A 20,643-nucleotide genomic window follows, 5' to 3' on the forward strand; every position below is an offset into this window, starting at 1 on the left:
TCGATAAACAGAAGCTAACAAATAAAAGTCGCGTAACCATAACAACAGTAAGCCGCTAGCCAGCTTTCCATTGCGGTTAGTTTCGATAGAAATAAAGTAAGCTATCACTTCATTATAGAGTTAGTCTGCCCACCATTAAAGTCACTGTATAATTCGCACACTCCTTAAAACTGCGTTATTTAGTCCAGATTAATGAGAACGGACCCTACGTCCATCACGTTTTCATGACAGGAGCAAATAATGTCCGCAAAAGTGTGGTTTGGTCTGAGCTAGAAGTGCAGAGCACGACTCCATGGTGCGTACGCATTGATCCACACAAGATGTACACCTGTGAATAAGAGGTCGCAGCCCACTAGATGATTATATGATCACAATTGCTGAGAAAACCTGAGCTTTCCTTGCATGGTCACCCCAAGATGACCTCACAAGTGTCCTTTGGTGAAGGAGTCTTCATCCGTGCTGTGCAGATAGGTATCGCCAATGCTCCTGGTGCAGTAGCAGCAACATCACCAGCGCTGGCGTGAGATGAGAAGATGAATTGTCACGCCACAGGAGCGTTGAATCCGCTCTACTCGCGCGGAGGAGCTGCGTATTGACTCTGCCGGACGAGCTGCGCGTCCTTTCCCTGCGGATTCTCAAGACCGACACACACAGAATTGATTAAGCGTTATCCTACGTTTTGGTGCTTCTTGTCTTTGTATTGCCATTCAACCAAGTATGATCTTTAGGCCCCGCCTTATCTGTGATTCTATTGGATAGAACGTTGCACAAGTTGCCAATACGTTTTTCTATTGGTCAACCTGTGTGTCAGTGCACCGTGATTTGGATAAGTAGGCGGGACTATCAGCACAGCTGGACGCAAGGCAGAGTGGGGAAAATTGTTTTTGTTTGTTTGTTATGCTAATAAAGTGGGGGTGGGGGTTAAATAAATATGGGAGATATTTTTTTTTGTTAAACCACTTTTTGCAGCTATTCTGAATATTAAACCTTTTACTGGATATTTTATGTAAATATTAATAATGTGCATGGGAATGTTTATTTTTCTCATGTATATACTGTTCTTTTTTACTTTTTAAAAATGAAATCAATCACTTTTTCATCATTCAACAGACATTACATCGTTTTCGTCCTGATGTGGGGTCAGTTGTTAATCATCCCAGTGTGTTGACACTTTTTCCATTTCAGAATGCAGGATTCTTTCAGCTGGCAATAGCTGTGTGAGGAGAATTCAACTTTTTTTGTGTCAGACTGAGAAGACAAAAGATCTTGTTGTTTGCAGTCAACAGAGTCATGCTTCCTCGCTTTTGTTTTTTCATTGGTCTCATGACTCCCGTCCTTTAAACAGATGAGATGCTGAGATACAACCCCTAAGGAAATTTGCTTTAAAGCTATTTTGTCCCGCTTTAATTGTGAACACCACAGACTGCTTCTTCATGCTTTAAGAAAACTCAAATATAATCGAAAATCAAAAACTTTTTAAAAAGGAGTGTAAAATGAAGCTGTTTTATTATATAGCCTAATTGTTTCCATTCAGCTTTACAAACTTTCTAAATACCAATTTAAAAACTCAAAAATGAGTGTGGCTTAGGATGAAATTCAAAATGTGAAAGCAAAAATTGGCTCATAATTAATAACCCTTTAAACACCAGATATATTTCTTAATTCTTATTCTAAGTCAAGCAAATTATTGTAATTATTCAAAAAGAAAAGCTTACTTTAGTGAAATAAGCATGTATTTTGGCATGAGACATATTTGAGTGGCTTTAGCATGAAAGGGTGATGCATGGTTTTTAAATGGCTAAATTCAAACCCAAGGAAGCAAACATTGAACATGTGCAGTTAAAATATATCAGACCTTATGCTGGAGTCAAAGATAGATCTCTACTGCCCTCATGTGAAGATCGGATGAATATGCTGTAGTCCCCTTTAATAAGATACTATAAAAGCCTATAAAACATAACTGACATAAGACACAAAGCTTTTAATTACACTGCAGTTAAATACTAGAACGAGAGGAAGATAAAGCACTTCAGCTTACAGAATAAAAACAAATGGGCTTTGCTTCCCATGTTATGGTTTATTGTAAATATATATATCATCATATTACTATTCATACAAAGTTTGCTGGTCCCATGCAGAACTTGAATATCAAAAGCTTGACAATGTTGGCATTTTTATTTGAGTTAAGGGTCATGCTTCTACTAACCAAGGTTTAGCCGCACCACTTGTACATGCAGTGTTATTCAAAGTTGCACTCCATTCATCCCATGTTAATCTTTTCATGAATAGGCTTGATAATGAGAACAGGCTTACCACTTTGTTTGCAAAGTGTGCAATAGTGTAACTCACACTTCAATACAAGAGACATTCATTTGCATTGGGACGGCTGAAGTTGACTGTTCACAATTAGGCAGACGGGCAATGAAGCATTTAAGTTAGTCTTGACTCCCAGCTTTCCCTCCACATTATTAGATTTGACTCATTGGAAAAGCATGACTGGAGGCACTCAAATCCAATTGGCCCCCGTCAGCCAAGGCCTGTGCTCTCTTCTGCTCGGCGTGCGAGTCTCTCTCAGCCAAACACTTCCACATCGCCAGCCGTAAAACCTCCAAAAATGTCATCTGCAATCTCCTTCTACGACAGAAATGCGCATTTAGTACATTAGTAGTATTGACTATGAGGTCTGACCCAGCAACTCAGCCAATTTCATTGGGTGATACACCTCTTTTTTCTGCAAACGGCCACAAACCAACAATACATATCCAATACTGATTAAAACAACCGATTAACACAGATCCTTTAAGAAACACAGCACAAAACAAAAAGAAAATACTAACAGTAATCATGATGGGAATCAGTAGACAAGAAAGTAGTGTGAAAGTCAAGTATGGTTTGAGTTATGAATCATACTCAAATATAAGGAAAAGGAATGCGTTGAGTGAGAAAAAAGATTTAAGTCAATTCGATTCAAATGTCGGAAATGCAGTGTACAAAACACAACACACAGGAAAATTATGAGATATATTTTCTGGTTAAAGCCACCAGATGCAGCTAACTGTATTTCTGCCCTTTGTCTGAGTGATATTTGCTACAATATTTGGTCAGTAATTCTACATTTAGAATAAAAAATAAAAAATGTTTTTATACAGAAGCTGATGTATTAGTATGGAAACGTCATTCCTCTCCCTCTAAACTGAGGAAAAGCCATTAGTATAGTTACAGGATCCCTAAAATCACCAACTGCAACAGTTCTTGACCAAACTTGTATCTTAATAATCATTCATATCTGGCCTATTTAATAGACAAGAACGCCTTGTCTTCTTTAAAAAAAAAAAAATCTGTAGCGTGGCTTTTAAAGGTTATCCGCTTGTTTCCGTTTTCGGTACGATCAGTCTGCTGTGTGTGGCAACTGCGGAGCGAGTTATTCCACTTTGCTGTACTCCTCCACGTGACCCAGAACTTTCTTCCTCTGGCGCATCATGTGGAAGTAGAGCTGAGGGAATACTGAGAAACACAGACAAAGATGGTCATTAACAAGAACAGAGCAGTTCATTCACAAGCCAAGAATGAGCTTCTAGAGATTTCAAAGATACACAAGATCAACCGAGGAATCAGATTATTTACAGATGGAAGATATCAAAACATGATGCATAAATCTCTTTGATTAAAACGTACAGGGGATGTAGGAGACCATGACGAGGATGAGGAAGGCGTGGTAGTCGAAGGAGAAGTTGTACTTGTTAGGCAAGGTGATGGAGTAGAGCCCTGTTTTCTGCACGTATGGCAACGCAGCATAGATGGTCAAAAGTTCCCCTGCTACTCCCATGGGGTACAGCATGAAAAAAAACGTGTACCTGTATATATTTAAAGAACAAAATATGTAAAATATGTAGTTATCTACCAAAAAAGGCCAGGCTATAAACTCTGAGATCCTTCACCTTGCCCATTTGATGAGGTAAGGCAGATGGTTGAGCAGGCTGAAGGTGTAGAAAGAGTAACGGATGATCTCCGTGACTGTCCAGGCCACCACAAAGAGGAGAACGCTGTCTTCACTTTGGACCTAAAACGAGAGGAACTGTAAGGCACACAGGGAAGAGACAGAACTGCTCAGCAAGCAGGAAAATTTAGTCGAGAACCATGCAGTTATGTCTGCTACTGTCCCATCGCAATTCACTGAAGCCACTCGACACACAAAGTTGGACTACTGAGAACATCGGAAACGGAAGCACTTCAAAAAGCATTCAAAGGCTCCAACTTTGATTCTACACACATACAAGCTTGAAAGGAGGTTATTTCAGCAACATTCACAGGCTCACATGGACATGTTAAATATTAGTATTACTCCCCAGTTTTGGTTCAAGCAGGATTCTCGTAGGAATAACTTACAGAAATACACACTTCAGCTCAGACGTCTTTCTCTGGGATGGACAATCAGATCTTGATTCTTAGTTTCAAAGAACTTAAAATAAACACATTGTTTTCTCTACACTTAAATTCTATTAATGCAGGATTTTTGATGAGCATTGAAATATTAAACCAGCTATTGAAATCCACTAGATGGCAGTAGACCAGTGAGACAAACATAGAAATGTTGCTCATTATGTAGATTGCTTGAAAGTAATGAGATATTGATTAGGATTTTCATATCCAGTTTTTTTAACCATGCGAATACCTAACATAATCATTTTTTAAAAATAATCATAATACACCATTAATACTGTAGGTATTAAGGAACAAGTATCAGTGTTATTGTAAACTAAAACCGAATTAAAACTATTAAAAATTGGATCCGCTAATTTAAATAAAGCTGAAATAAAATAAAATATAAATATTAGTTTTACAAAGTGTTTTCCACTTAAAAAAAAGTACATGAAAACTAAGTGAAATAAAATGATTTTAAGTTGAAGTATTAAAATGAATAAAACCTAAAAATAAAGATAATTAGAAACTTTGAAATAATAAAAAAAAAAAAAAAAAAAAGACAACGCAATGTAAATAATTCAATATTTTAAAATAAAATTTTTAAAAAATTACAGCAAATTTAAAATATTATAAAAAAAATGATAATACTCTATAAATAATTCTAAAATAATGCAGAGTTAAAAGCATAGAATTTTATCATCAATTTCTCGCCCTAATGTTGCACCAAATAGTTGCTGGTAGCTATTAACTTCTATAATATTTTTTTCCATACTATGGAAGCCAATGGTTACCAACATCTTCTTTTGTGTTCAACAGAAGAAAGAAACTCATAAAGTTTTGGAACAATTTGAGGGTGAGGGAATGATGACAGAATTTTCATTTTTGCGTAAACTATCCCTTTAAACATAAACTTACTTCTCTAACGCTGTGCGTCACTGCCCAGGTAAGGAATACTCGTGACATCACTTGGAACCCAGTCAGGACCACAGAGGAGGGAACAATTCCTTCACAAAATTTTAAATATTGAGTAAAGAGATTAATCGTTTGCATTTTTGCAATGTGTGTTTAATCAGAGTAAACTATGGATAAGATAAAGTAAGTATAAAAAGTAATCGGTCACTTCACAATAAGGTGTCATTTGTTAACATTAGTTAATGCATTAACTAACATGAACAAACAATGCATTTATTACACGATTTATTAATCTTTGTTAATGTTAGTTAACGAAAATGCAGTTGTTTATTGTTTATTCATGTTAGATCACAGTGCATTAACTAACTGTTAACAAACACAACTTGTGATTTTAATAATGAATAATGCATCAGTAAATGCTGAAATTAGCATTAACTAAGATTAATAAATGCTGTAGAAGTATTGTTCACTCTTAATTCATGTTTACTAATGTTGTTAACTAATGTTAACTAATGAACCTTATTGTAAAGTTTTACCAAATAATCTTAATCCATTACACTAAACATTATGAGAGAGACGTAAAACAGAATTTAAATCATTCGAATAAAATACTTTAGGAGAGTAAGGATGGTTATGATATAACAGAGATTGCTACAGGGCTGGTTGTTTGCACTGGGAAAGGTCACATTAAGCTTTAAGTCCCAGATAATGAGGTGTGGACTGTGAACTCTATGCTCCACGGGTGCAGTGAGAGTCTTTATCACATTATGACTGTCAGATTGGCAGAGAAAGCAGCACCCTCGCTGACAACGGCACTGCTGGGTTAAAAAAAGCTTTCCTTGTATAGCCAATCTGGTCTATATACTTCACCTAGTGCATATTTATAGTAGAAATTAATAAGAGACTGTTATTAGCAGCAGGGTGCACTTACCCACGGCACAATGCAATATCTGTGAAGAGAGCAAAGAACAAATATTATAAGGTGCACTCAGCCTCAAGGAATGATAATTTTAGCATAAAAATAATCAAATTAAACTTTGTAGGGTGACAAAATAACATATAAATCAGGTAAAGGAAATGTCCCAAAAAAAGAAGAAAAAAAAATATAATACATATATTCTTTTTTTTTGTTTTTTGTTTTTTTAAGTACACTACCATTCAAAAGCCTGGGGTCAATAAGATTTTAAAAAAATATTTTTAATGTTTAAAAAAACAACAGTAAAAACTGTAATATTTGAGATAAATTTTACAATTTAAAGTAGCTGTTTTCTATTTTAATCCATCTAAAATGTAATCTATTTTAACAATCTGATGGCAAGGCTGGATTTTCAGCAGCCATTACTCCAGTATTCATTGTCGTAGTATGTAATTGTTTTACTGTAACTCTATTTAAAGTCTCCTCGCTGGAAATTATTAATTTCTTAAAAAAAAGAAGAAATTACCCCCATACTTTTGAACAGTAGTGTGTGTACAAACATATATGTATACTTATGCATTTAGCAGAGGACTTATCCAAAGTGACTTAGACGAATTCACAATATTATTATAATTATTTTTATTTATACATTAGATTAAATAATCTATAGCAATTTTAAAAAATCTGCAAGTAAATCTTATGTTCCGGATTCATATAACATTATTATTATTATTAATAACTGTTTGTTTGTTTTTTTCTTTAGTCTTATTTATTTAAATGTTCTTTCTGTTCTCATTTCATATATGTATTTATGCATGTATGTATATACCAAGAGCTCCTTAAAAAAAAAAAATCCTTACGTTTGCGCACACTTGGCGAATAAAGCTGACTCTATTTCTGTATATTAATTGTGTACTGTGTACTTACTACATTTTTTGCAGAAAAATATATAGAGCTTAGGCCTAGTTCAGAATTATGAATTAATTTAAATGAATATAGCTCCCATAACACTCACCTCAAGGAGGGCACCAGTCTGAAAGAATTTTAGGGGCTTCTCTATCGAGTAATAAAGACCATGGTAACTTCCCCTGGCAAGGTATGCTCGAACCAGACCAACAGCAATGACCAGCCATCTAGATAAAAAAGATTCAGAGTAAATCTGTAGTGCTACTCGTCCTTGCTTTGAGAGAGAGGGCATTTCCACAATGCATGCAAATCTCTTACAGCACAGCAGTTAACAGCAATGTAACAGTCTCATTCAAATACATACAGCACATTTGTTGTCATACACATGTACTGATGAAAAATATACACAAGAGCGCGTGAATACACACTCCAATTTCTCAAAAAGATGCGTTTTTATATTTTAACTTCCTTTATCTGTCATAGCCATATATGTGCAAGTCTTGGTGTAACATGAAGGACATAGAGGAGCATCAAAGCCATGTTGCTAGCAGAAGCACAATCATCTTTATCTAAATATCACCAGAAACATAAACAGCTCAAGTATTATAAAATCAGTTAAGCATGGCAAACAGGACTGTCTTGTGATTTTAAATTCAAAACAATGCACATAAGTACATTACTGGACAACGTTTAAGGTCTCTGTGACATATCATGAAATGGTCTCTAACTAAATTGCATCATCAAGCTATTCCTGATTGCATTCTGGCCAACAGACGTTGCGAAAATGTAGCAAACCAGGTTTGGTTACTGCTGCTGCAACCGCATTGAGGAAGGAGTTCAATTCATTTGAACGAATCAGTTGGTTCGAAAAGTTCGAAAACCGATTCTTCGCTTACATTCGAGTGATTTGAAAACAAAGTGTTTTTAGAAGAGAAACAGAAAGCAAAAAAAACAAACAAATTTTACTTGAATATTATATTGTACTCAAATATAGCTATTTATCACTAAACTAATCTATTGTTTCCAAATGTTGTGTTTATTGTTCCTACATCCCATCTCAAAACCTAGAGTGATTAAGAAATGAATAGGTTCAACTGAATCGATTCGCTTCCGAAACAGACATAATTGTGCAACAGTTTCGGGGTTACAGTGGGGGTAAAGTGCACTTCTATTCACTGTTTAACCTCATCAGCTACTGTATATTGCTACATTTAAACTAACGAATACAATAAATTCACTTGTACGTCCATTAATGTCATGTAACTGCACAAAGAGACCCGCCGCTGAAAGATAAGGACAATGCATTCACGCATGCAACCAATGACCGTCAACAAGCAGCCCTATGGCGTGCTAAATAGGCGTTAATAGGATTTACGTTGCAATGCATTACCAGAATATTCAGAATAATGTCCATTTATTGTCATATTGTGCTAAATCATGCAATTTAAATTTAAAGGGGAGGTAACCGCGAATCTGTCATTTTTACTGTCGGAAGCGAATTTGATTTTTTTTTATCATACCCCGCTGTCATAACCACGTTGTAAATGACCAAATACGCGGTGGCCAGCGTTCCGGGTCCCCTTTTCTTCTTGCTGCTGGAATCACTGTGCGCTGATTTGCTGGTCCCCATAGCAGGTGCCGACATGACTGATCTATCATTAGAAAGACTGGATCATCCAAATGGTCCCGGTGTGTGAATAAAGGCGTGTGGCCTTGCTGACATGTATAGAAGGTGCTTAATGGAGCGCCCCCTGGCGAGGACAGGGTGTAAATGATGTTTTGTGTGTTGCTGTGTCGCTTATTCATGTTTAACAATAACAAAAAAATATGTATTATTAGTAATAAATATAATATTATTAAATTATAATATTCGTGTGGTTACAGGAATTTCAGAGACATCTATTCCAGTCGCTAGATGGCAGCGCGGGTCTCCTGCTCAGCTCAGAACGCACACCGGGCTTTAAAAGGACTCTGCATACATGCCTGTCGGAAATATAGATTTATAAAAACGTATATTTCCATTAGTTATTTTTGTAGTCTTAATAGAAATACTAAATATAACTTTAAATCTAGAATTATTTAAATGTTGTGACACGTATGCGGTGTCTGACAGGCATTGCGCTAGCGTACTAAGTTTACGGAAGAGCAACTGGTGGAAGTGGACGCATTTTAATGGATGAGAGAACGATAAATCTTCGATATACGTAGATAATACGCTCGAATTGAATCTTTAACAGATAGGAAAAGGTCGCAAAATGCCTTTGTTTGGTCAAAACCCGTTCGATCAGGATGTGGGTGAGTTTGACAGTGTTGTTTTTGTCGAAGTCAGTTAACAGGGCCGATCATATCCTCAAGAAGATCTTTGCGTTTTGTTTTGTTTATTTCCTCTATTTATCTGATCCCTTAAATATCGGGATTTAACTATTAAAGCTGTCAAACGTAATTAGTTAGCAGAATTGACACCGTCCTTACAATATTGTTCTGAATTTCTGTAACTTTTCAGAAGAACATTTTCGATATTTAGGTTAAATACTGTCAAAAAGTTTGAGTTGTTTGGGGATTAATTACAAAGTTTTTCTTGCTGAAAAATGTAAAATGCTGAAATGTGTATTATCACAATAAATAACGTTTTTTAACTTAAAAATATTTCCTATATAGGCAATCCCTTGGTATTTACATATAAAGCATACATCTAACAGGATGTAGTATAGTACCTTCCTAATAAAATATTATGTAATCAAACCGTTCTGCTTTAAAAAATACATTTTTAACCCATTTCCAGTAGACATGAAAAACTGAAAGAGTAATAGGAGATAATTTGTAACACACAATAGGATGTACAGTGTTTTTCTTTTCATAGTTTTGTCCTTTGAGAGATTAATGTGTATGAACTGTATGTTCCTCTTTGGAGGGGTTTGAAGCACTTGTTCATTTTATTTAAAGCTGTACTTTGCTGGATGTCGCAATGCAAATTTCCCTGTCGTCATTAGTCATTCAAATGCACCCAGTTGTTTCTTGAAGGAGGAGTAAAATAATGTACAGTCGTGTATTATCATAGAAATGGTTGTTGTGCCTGTTGAGACAAGCTGGATATGCAAAATAACAGGCAAAACAGGCTACTTTGTCTGTTTAACGGGATGAATATGAATATAAGCCTCTTGCTTAATGTGTATTAAAAACTTGTTCTTCAATAGCTAGGATGTAAATTGATAATATTCACACTTGTTTTATTATTATTAATATTATTACTTTTAATAGTATTGTTATTATACTTCATATATGAAGGTTTTGAGCATGCTGGTGTAAACTTTGACTTAATTTAAAATGTTAAGTTATGATATGGCTCTGTAATAAGGGGAAATTGCTTTGAGAGTTTCTTTTGGATTTGTTTGTTTGAATGCTTATTCATTTGTATATTCAGAGAAAGCAACTAGTGAAACTAGCACATCAGAGGACTGGGGCCTCATTATGGATATCTGTGACCGGGTCGGGACAACTCCCAATGGGTGAGCTGAAATAGCAGGATACAAACAAGATTTAAATAACTATATGTTTTTAATGGTTAATTTAGTAACTATTAATAACATTAATGTTGCTTGTATGTATTATTTTTCTTGTATAGATAACTTTTTGTTCAATGTGTATTTTATTTTATTATTGAATTTTTTTTTATGTAAAAAAGGTGTGTCTTTCCCTAATATAAATATTGTCGTGCCCCTCTTTGTTGTTTTCTCTTTTTTTTCTGTCGTAGTGCAAAGGATTGTCTCAGGTCAATCATGAAGCGTGTGAACCACAAGGTCCCTCATGTAGGCATGCAAGCATTAACGGTGAGCTCTTCATCTTCAGTTCCCATCATAGCCAAACAGAGTTGCACCCACAGTTTAGTAAACGATACGAGTTGTCACAGCGTTTCTGTTCTTGATGACAGTTAACCTATGTATGGCTAGCATATAGTCACTGCACACTAAACTACTACAGAAGAAACTAAAGCTGTATAAGCTTTAAAAACTCCAGAGCGCTGTAGCATCTGGAGGTGACAGGCATCTCTGTGGGCTCCCACTCTGACTCAGCCTGCAAAGATGTCTCAATCTATTTTTAGATATCTTCTAATTCTTTCTCATCTTGCTGCATCTTTACAAAAATGTATTACTTCGGTATTACAAAGGAATAAAGTTTGTTGCTGTGCTCTTTATTTTTATCTTTTGAGTTGCTGAATATGATAATAATATTTGTAATTTTTAAAATAATGATGATAATGTTAGTAAAAATAAAATCTATTAGTATTAGTATTTGTCATGATGTCACATTTAGTTTACACAAATTAAAAGTATTAACTGTTATAGAAGTGTGCAATAACTATAACAATAATAATTATTAATATCGTATTATAAATCTTTAGTTTGTGTTTACATTTTATTTACACATATTTTAAGAATAAACTGTTATATAGTTGTCAGAATTATTATTATTATTATTAATCTTAATTATGATATCACATTTAATTTATGCGCATTTGAAGCACAAACATTTATAGAAATGTAACAGGTGTGCAATCACTGCTTGCATAGAAAATTGTTTTTATGGTCATAGAAATCCTAGAAGTATCAGTCAATTTTTTAATGACATTTTCCAGGCTTGGAAAAGTCATGGAAATATCTTTAGTGAATATAATTTTGAATTTAACTGTTCACAAATTGGCAAATTAGTCTGAATCATAAATACATGGTATGTTCAAATAACAAGAAATTAATTGATTAAAATGTTTTTATGCAAATAATGGTTGCTCAAATATTGCTGTATTTTCTCTGTTTAGTTGCTGGGTGCCTGTGTTTCAAACAGTGGAAAAATCTTTCACCTAGAAATCTGCTCACGGGAGTTTGCCAGTGAAGTTCGTGGTGTGTTGAGCAAGGTAAGGAACTTTAGCTCACCGCAAAAATTAAAGTGTAATTACATACAAAAAGACAAATCCTTGTTTCAAAGTATAATGAACTTGCTTGTCTGTTGATAATGTCTACCATCCTCATTCTCTTCTCCTCAGGTTCACCCAAAGGTTGCTGAGAAACTCAAGGCCCTGATGGTGGAGTGGGCCGAAGGTTTCCAGAAAGACCCACAACTGAGTCTCATCAGTGCCACCATCAAGTCCCTCAAAGAAGACGGAGTGTCCTTTCCCACCGCAAACACCCAGGTATTCCTACTATCAGCGAACAACTTGATGCTGTTGGAACTCACTGTGTGATTTCAGCTGGCCAATTAACACAAACGCTGATGAAACAGACAGAAGCTGCTGATTTTTGGCCTAGATGTATGACCCTAGAATTTGGCTGGGTTTACTTTCATAGCGTTTTTTCCATCCTAATTTTGCGTAGTTCATTAGTTATTCTTTGTATTTCCTGTACTGGTAGGTCACAGAAATCTGTGACAGATGTATCTGTGTCACCTTGTTGTCATGCTGTGTCTGCAGTGTAGGTCATTGCAATGTGCTTTCAAAGTTTCTGGGACTGATATTGTCAAATGTTTGCATTTTAAAATGGAGGAAAATATATTTGTAAGTCTATGTAAGTTGTAGTTGGTTTCATTTATGAATTAATATATAATAACTGTATAGCATTCACTACCATTCAAGTTTGGGGTGAGTAAGATTCTATTTTTAATTTTTTTTTTATACAGTAATACTTTTATTCAGCAAGGACATTAATTAAAAATGGCATTTATAAAATCACAAAAGATTTCTATTTGAAATAAATGCTGTTCTTTTGAACTTTCTATTCATCAAAGAATCCTGAAAAAAAAAAAAAGATTCACATATCAATGAGTACATATCAAGAAATCAGCATATTAGAACGATTTCTGTAGGATCATGTGAGACTAAAAACTGGAATAATGCTCCAGCTAATCAGCTTTGCCATCTCTGGAAAAAAAAAATCAATTTTCAAATATAGTCAAATAGAAACAGTTCTTTTAAACTGTAGTAATATTTAACAATATTACTGTTAATAACATAAAACTCTCTCGATCGATTGAACTCTTGAACCTTTGAATGATAGTGTGTAAGCAATCACATGCTTTTTATTTTTACTTTATTATTGGGATGATATTTCTTTGTTTTTACTGGTTTGTTTGGTCAATCTTTGCAAAAGGTCATGTTGTTTTTAAAGATACATTAAAAGTATACCAATAGTTACCCTCCTCTGTATGAGAGATGGATCGTAAATGAATCATGTGACTAAACATGACCACTGTTTCTCACATGACATGTCTGCTAACACTTTAGCTATTTAGGTGCGTCTGGAATGCTGCAGCATGTGTGTAAACTTGAGACAAGAGAATCAAGCAAACAGAATGGAGTTTCCTGTCACATTTGCCACACTGCCCTCATGGTCCACGAGATGTCAATTCATCTTTATTATCCTTTTCCTTCATTTATTGTTAGACCATTTTGTTTGACAAGGACAAGTGCATGTAAACATTTCCATAACTGTTAATGAGTACCAACTACATGAACTAGTTCACTCACAAGACTTTGTGTCATTCAAAGGTCATCACATAAATGTTATCTCAAAAACCTACTTATGTAAATGGTGTGGTTAGTATCAGTTTTTTTTTGCTCTAGTACACCTATAGATGGCATTATAGTTCTGTTCATACAACAGATGTTGTGCAAAATTTATTCCTGTAATCAAAGCTAAGAAATTATAGTTATAGAAACATTTTTTTTTTATTTAGCAAGGATGCTTTAAATTGATCTAAAGGGATGACAAAGACATTTATAATGTTACAAAAGGATGTCAAGGATGTTTTGGCAGCAAAAGTGGGACCAACACAATAAAAAAAATCAAAATATATTCAAATAGAAACAGTTCTTTTAAATTGTACAAATATTTCACAATACTGTTGTTTTTACTGTATTTTTGATTAAAACAAATGCAGCGTTGGTGAGCAACCTTTTTTTTTTTAAACTGCACCTATTCCAAACTTGTGAACGATAGTGTGTATGTACATATAATAGATAAGAATATATATCATGTTGTTTTTACAAATCAGTTATAATGTGATCTCTACTTGCAGAGCTCCAGCACAAAGCCCAACAGCACTCCTGCCACCAGCAGAGCACCTGATGATGATGATCTGGCCAAAGGTGAGGAAGGCTCTTAATGCTACTTTCATATCATTTTTATAGTTATGCTTTATTTAGTCTTGTCTGTCTAATGATTTTTGGCCTTGCCAAAGCATAAAAAAAAATCTTTGGCATCATAACAGTGGAGTCAAACTATAGTCCTCTGTAGCTAGATAATGAGTGTATGTATTTTCCTCGATGCAGCCATTGAGCTGTCTCTACAGGAACAGAAACCGCAAACTGAGACACGACCCCTTACCATGATAGCTGATCCACCCTACAACACCAACGGAGGGAAAGAGTCCCGTAAAGTGCGTGCCCTCTATGATTTTGAAGCAGCTGAAGACAATGAGCTCACTTTTAAGGCTGGAGAGCTTGTGATCATCCTTGATGACAGGTAAACTGATCGTTCAAGGATGTTATTTGAATCAATTTTGAATAAATATTGTGTTTTATAAGTTTTGTGTGTCTCAAAAAAAGAGAGAAAAATAAATAATTTAATTTAAAAGTGAATTTCCCATAACCTTTTGTCCATTGAAAAGTAATGTCTCTGTTATCCAACAGTGATCCAAACTGGTGGAAAGGAGAGAATCATCGAGGAGTAGGCCTCTTCCCATCAAACTTTGTCACCACCAACCTGAATGCCGAACCAGACCCTGGTAATACACTTTATAACCTTGTTTTTTGTACAGGCATAATGCATTTTTTAATTACACATGCATATCTCCTGGATTCTCTTTCCTGTAGTCATGTATGTAGAGAAGACAGTAGAACCAGAGGAGCCCATCGTTGAAGTCAAAGCTGAGCCTGAGCCTGTGTATATAGATGAGGTGAGTACCGAATGATCTTCGGCCACGTCTCCACTTATCTGGAGAAGTGTAATTGATATGGTCAACAGGCTCTTAGTGAGATTTTCTTGTCTTGTGTTAATCGTTGACTCTGTTACCTACAGGAGAAAATGGACAAAACTCTCTACCTGCTCCAGAACACAGACCCTGCAGATGCCTCACCTGACGGCCCAGAGCTGATCACATTAGAAGGTACCAGGAAGACCCTTCTTGAGCTCTTGTTTAACGTTGATTACTTTTATGTGTAGGGATGAGGCATACAAACGAAATATGACATTGTAATTAATTTTAGGTCACATCATTACATGGCTCACCAGAATATGATGTTCTTATGGACCGTTTTTATTTTTCGAGGCTTCTTAGAAACAGAATTTATGATAGTTGGATAAACTTCTACAGTGGTCAAATATAGTTTTGCATTCCCATTTGCTTCAAAAGCAAAAGAAAAAAAAACACAATAGCATTTCTATGAATTCCCAAAAGAAGAAAAAATATTGAGAGATTGATTACATTGGTCAGAAAAGAGAAAAATGTCAAATTTCTTGTCACTTCCTCTGTTGTGTTAGAAACCCCTACACAGCAGCATGAACTAGTTTTTACTTCCTAGGTGACGTAAATGTAATTTTTTTTTTTTTTTTTTTTATGAAAATATTTTTTAAAAGATTTGCGATGTTAATAATGCATTATCATGGTATTTTATCACAGTTACACAATTCTACTGTCAAATGTTACATTGTACACAAGATCATTGAACCTGAGAGTTCCACTGAGTAAATGATATTCGACCCAATTCCAGAGTGTTAATCTTTTGTTCTGTTCTTCTAGATGCTTGTGAAAAGATGAACCCAATGATTGATGAGAAACTACAGGAAATCGACAGGTTTGTTGAAATCAAAACTTACCCCAGAATAGGCTGGCTGTTTTTTCAGTCTTTTGCTTATGAGGGAAAACTTCTCTCTCTCATCCCTGCAGGAAGCACTCAGAGTTGTCCGAGCTGAATGTGAAAGTGCTGGAGGCTCTGGAACTCTATAACCAGCTAATGAATGAGGCTCCTCTTTACAATGCATACGCCAAAATGCAGAATCTCCAAGGCACTTACCCAGGAGCCCCTACTCATCTCGCTATGCAGGTTTGCTTTGCCATTTAAATAATGTATTAGTGCCAATTCAGTCTATTATATTTTGTGACACAAACAAAAAAAATTTAAGTCTATGTCGTTATTCTGATTTCTTAATTTCTTATTTCTTGTCTATTTCAGGGTTATCAGCCATCTGGAGCCTACATGTCCTCTGGTGTTCCACAGGGATATAGTCTTACGGACCAAGCTGGCCCTCTTTGCTCCCTTCCTCAAGTTAATTCAGTGCCCACCAGCCAGCCAGCACAACCTCCTTACATCAGGTAATCTAGTCTCGTGTAGCCAGACCTTCAGACTAACGGCTGAAGTTCTGGAATCTATGGCAGGATTTATTGGCCAAGGCCGATTGATCGACGGCCGTTTGATCGACTTGTCAAACAACCAATCAGTTTGTTTCGTTCAGCGTCACGTTTCGGGGCGCCACAATAACAGACCGATATGTAAAACTCTCGGACGTATCTAAAGATTCTATGCCGCGAACTTTAAATATTTCTGTAAATAGATCCTGATAAGCAAAAATTTGTCGTCACAGTTGTAAACACGACGGCTTTCTTCTTTCGTTAGGGAGTTTGGCGCCACGGCATCCTTGTTTCTAGGCAGAACGTTAACAGGGTTTCCGCTGGGTCTTAAAAACTCTTAAATTGTACAAGAAAGTCTTAATTATGATCAAGAGGTCTTAAATTTGGGTAAGTCCAGAATTGCGATATGGCTGAATGTGTGCGCGTACGAGTTTCACTACACGATTCAATCTATTAAAATACATTTAGAAAGATCACATAATTTAAGATATGGGGGCAGAAAATGTATAGCCTATATTTACGGTATATCATTTCATATAGTTAATATCACACGAAGAGTGCCATTCTTTTCTCCAAAAGTCAGCATGATTACAAATGGGATTTTGATTTTATGCAACAGTTCAATAAACAAGTTAATATTAAGAGACTTGTTTTAGACCCCATATTTCCTGCTTTTGCTCTATTTCTCCAACAAAAATAATTCCAAACACAGCCACAGCACTGTTTTGCATCTCTGAGCAACATGACGGTGATTCGTTCCTGAATGAATCAACCTTCTAAATGATTCAGTTCAATCACAATGACTCACTTACTAGCATTGGCTCGCTGCTACCTGCTGGCGGTTTTAATTTCACATTTAAACTATCTTCATTTTTTAAAATAATTTCAAACATCAGTTTTCAATGTTTTAGGTTTCAAATATCAAAACATTATTTATGCATTTGAAACTGCGGGTTAGCAATCTATGTCCCTCTGAGCTGCATTAAAGTGTGTGTAAATACATTTAAATGCCACTTCAGATGCATTGCAAAGATACATTTTGTTGATACTGATTTAATTTTCTTGGTAATAGCCCAAATGCCAGAATTTGACTCAAACGATGATGCACACTTTTAAGAAAAAAATGGCTTAAAGGTAAAAATGCCCATAAAAATTATTGGAAAATATTAATTTCTAATAAAAGTAGTATAGACATTGTCCTACCCCACTTATATGGTATTCATTTTATTTGTGCAGGTCTTAACAAAGGTCTTAAAAAGCCAACGTTCCATGGGTGTGACATCTGAGGCTGAGACTAGTCTACCTCTAATTTTGAAGCAACTTTGACCTTGTCTTTTATTTCTATAAATGCAGTTTTCAGTAGTGGGACTCCTATTTTGACAACGATGAGAAAACCAGCACCTGAGCGGAAACGCACAGAAGCTCCCATTCTCCATCTTCACTAGTTTACTATCTTTGTTTAAAGTAATAGTTCACCCAAAAACAAACGTTTGCTGACAGCTGTCTCACCCTCAGGCCATCCAAGATGTAGATGTGTTTGATTCTTCATCACAACAGATTTGAAGAAATGTAGCATTACTTTACTTACAAATGGATTTTCTGCAGTTGAATGGGTGCCGTCAGAATGACAGTTCAAGTGGATGTTAAAAGCACCAGAATAATTCCCAAGTAATCCGGTCCATCAATTAACATCTTGTGATGTGAAAAGCTGCGTTTTATAATAAACAAATCAATCATTAAGGTGTTTAAACTATAAACCGTCACTTTTGGTCAAAATTTGAGTCTGTAATCTGAAAAAATGACAGTCTATCCACTGTCTTCTCACATCGAAATCCACATATATATTTGTTTAGAACTGTTTTAGACTGTCATCACTTGTACACGGTGCTTGTTTTCTCTCCTGATTCAGACAAGATGACGTTTTCTCTGGAGAAAGCAATATTATGAATAGAGGACTAATTGTTTGAAGTTAAATATGTCTTGATGGACAAACACAAAGCGTTTTGCTTCATGAGATGTCAATTGATGTACTGGAATCGTGTGAACATAGGGGTCATGTTTGCTTGTTCTAACCTTGAAATCAGGAATAGGCATAAAATAATGTCTTCAGATGAGAATTGTACAAATAGTTTAAACCTGGCTCAAAGGAAGATTATGTCTTAGTGGCAGTTTTTCTGGTGATTTAAGGTATAATACAAGACTTCCTCACCTTACAAATGGTTGTAAAAGCAAAAATGAGACAAAATGCACATCAGATTTTCTCAGAAAATGCAATGAGCTAGAGCAAAACAGATACTATTTTTGGAATCAGCACATGATCCCGGGCAGTGTACTTGTCAACATTTTTTAGATATCTTTGTTTAAAATGTATCAGCATGATAGTGGTGTTGGGAAAACTCGCCTTAAATTTCTGCAAATTTCTTATTTCCTGCAGTGGCCCCATGAATGCAGCATATGTAAACCAAGCTCCTGGAGCCCCCGCCCCTTACCCACCACAGATGAGCATGGCTATGGACATGTCTGCCTATCAGAACGCTAATCATGGTCTGCCTCCAACCTCCTATCCGATGTCAGCTCCGGCCCATCCTGCACCTCAACAGCAACAAGCAGCCTTCTACCAGCAACCCCTTCTGTAAGGCTAACTCCACAGCCATTAATATTCAATGCAAATTCCAAATGGTGATTTGAGGTCGAGAGTATTTTTCTCTCACGTCTCTATTGATGACAGGGGGTATGCAAAGATTCGCTGACATTTATCTTCACAGGACAAAGATGTAATCCACTTGAAAGGAAGCAAGCACGTCATTTTCTCCCCCACTTACTAACCCATGAAGCAGTTTATGGCAGGTGTTCAGAGTTGATGGAATGAGTCACACTAACCATAAACATATTTTTTTGTCATCTTTGATAATCACCAGCATATTCTTCTTTTTGCTGATTGAGAATATAAGATAAAATGGTAAAATGCACATACATGCATACTTTTCCTCATTTGTTCCACAATTCTTATGATTAATTGTTGCCATTTTCATTTATTTCTGGATTAACTGATCCTAGACTTTAATTTCTTGCCTTTCACAGCAAATGTGGGTTTTTTTATGCATTGTAAGAGAGGATGATTGTATGAAGAAGATTATACATAGATCACCAAATCTGGAATGAATTTATGTGCCAATACTCCGAGCACTTCTATAAACTCTTACGATCAAAATGACAGTTTTAGCTTCATTCTGCTGTTAGTGATTCCAAAATTATGGGACCGATTTAGTAGGGCCACGGTTTACTACAGGCTACATGTAATATTCATAAATTCCTTTGCAAACTGTGCTTTAGAACTGACAGTGGTCACAAATGCAATCCCTTTATGGTCAATCCATGTTTCACTGTATAATGATATTTATAATATGCAAGTACTGCTTGTGTTTGCATTGTGGGTGTTTGCTGTTGTTTGACTTAATTTAAGGCATGTAAAACTGCATACAGTGTAATTTTCTTCTGATCTATGACTCTTCAGCTGGAAATGATGAATTAATTGTTGTTTTTTGCTTCTTATGTACGTGAAGAAATGTGCTTTTCTGATATACCCACCCATTTCTTCTGAACTGAAATGGGGAAATGTATAATTCCTTTAACATATAGACAGCTTTCATTCTCATTAAAATGGGATTAATGTAGTAAAATATAAATGAAAATTGTCTTCTTCTTTTTTTCATAAACTGCTCGAAAAAATATTGTACATTAGATGTTAAATATCTGCTTTGTCTGTATTGCACCTTAACTTTATAAACATTTATTTACCACCAGATGCCTTGTTCTTTCACGAGACGGAATAAACATAGAAACCAATTCAAAAAACCTTTTCAAAAGCTGCTGTATATTTGTAAACCTGTATGTTTTAAGAGATTTAGAGCGAAGTCTGTATTGTACTCATGGACTCAATGTTTTGTAACATCAAGATTTCTTTGTATCCTGCCTGCTCATTTTTCAGATTCCTTTTGTAACACAGTGAACTCTTATAGTCTTCAGAAAATAAAAACTACCTGTGTTTCAAAATCTGCTTTTCTGTTGTGGATATACTTTACCAGCGTCCT

General features: G+C 35.5%; 2 protein-coding genes across 2 annotated transcripts; one reads left to right on the forward strand and one right to left on the reverse strand.

The window, feature by feature from the left end:
• Window positions 1-1,967: 1,967 nt before the first annotated feature.
• Window positions 1,968-8,890, reverse strand: LOC306876195 (very-long-chain (3R)-3-hydroxyacyl-CoA dehydratase 2-like). Its single transcript, XM_079427194.1, has 7 exons — window positions 8,677-8,890; window positions 7,266-7,383; window positions 6,266-6,284; window positions 5,338-5,426; window positions 3,939-4,060; window positions 3,676-3,854; window positions 1,968-3,504 (listed from the first exon to the last, which is right to left on the reverse strand). Exons 1-7 carry the CDS (start codon window positions 8,799-8,801, stop codon window positions 3,422-3,424), a joined length of 735 nt encoding a protein of 244 aa, XP_079283320.1. The 5' UTR covers window positions 8,802-8,890; the 3' UTR covers window positions 1,968-3,421.
• Window positions 8,891-9,100: 210 nt separating this feature from the next.
• Window positions 9,101-20,601, forward strand: stam2 (signal transducing adaptor molecule (SH3 domain and ITAM motif) 2). Its single transcript, XM_079427195.1, has 14 exons — window positions 9,101-9,451; window positions 10,578-10,662; window positions 10,908-10,983; window positions 11,970-12,065; window positions 12,195-12,341; window positions 14,222-14,291; window positions 14,475-14,667; window positions 14,835-14,929; window positions 15,018-15,100; window positions 15,223-15,310; window positions 15,944-15,998; window positions 16,091-16,247; window positions 16,377-16,516; window positions 18,987-20,601. Exons 1-14 carry the CDS (start codon window positions 9,412-9,414, stop codon window positions 19,186-19,188), a joined length of 1,527 nt encoding a protein of 508 aa, XP_079283321.1. The 5' UTR covers window positions 9,101-9,411; the 3' UTR covers window positions 19,189-20,601.
• Window positions 20,602-20,643: the final 42 nt, after the last annotated feature.

The sequence above is a fragment of the Barbus barbus genome (assembly GCF_936440315.1).
Source record: "Barbus barbus genome assembly, chromosome: 10".
In the NCBI taxonomy this organism is placed as follows: domain Eukaryota; kingdom Metazoa; phylum Chordata; class Actinopteri; order Cypriniformes; family Cyprinidae; genus Barbus; species Barbus barbus.

Bases quoted from the DNA above. Each gene is read 5' to 3' on its own strand.
- LOC306876195 (XM_079427194.1), bottom strand. From the start codon at position 8,801: ATGTCGGCACCTGCTATGGGGACCAGCAAATCAGCGCACAGTGATTCC. The intron at 4,061-5,337 runs GTAAGTTTATGT...CTCTCGTTTTAG, and splicing joins TGACGCACAGCGTTAGAGAA to GTCCAAAGTGAAGACAGCGT. The intron at 3,505-3,675 runs GTACGTTTTAAT...TGTGTTTCTCAG, and splicing joins CATGGTCTCCTACATCCCCT to TATTCCCTCAGCTCTACTTC.
- stam2 (XM_079427195.1), top strand. From the start codon at position 9,412: ATGCCTTTGTTTGGTCAAAACCCGTTCGATCAGGATGTGG. The intron at 10,984-11,969 runs GTGAGCTCTTCA...TTCTCTGTTTAG, and splicing joins TAGGCATGCAAGCATTAACG to TTGCTGGGTGCCTGTGTTTC. The intron at 12,342-14,221 runs GTATTCCTACTA...CTCTACTTGCAG, and splicing joins TTCCCACCGCAAACACCCAG to AGCTCCAGCACAAAGCCCAA.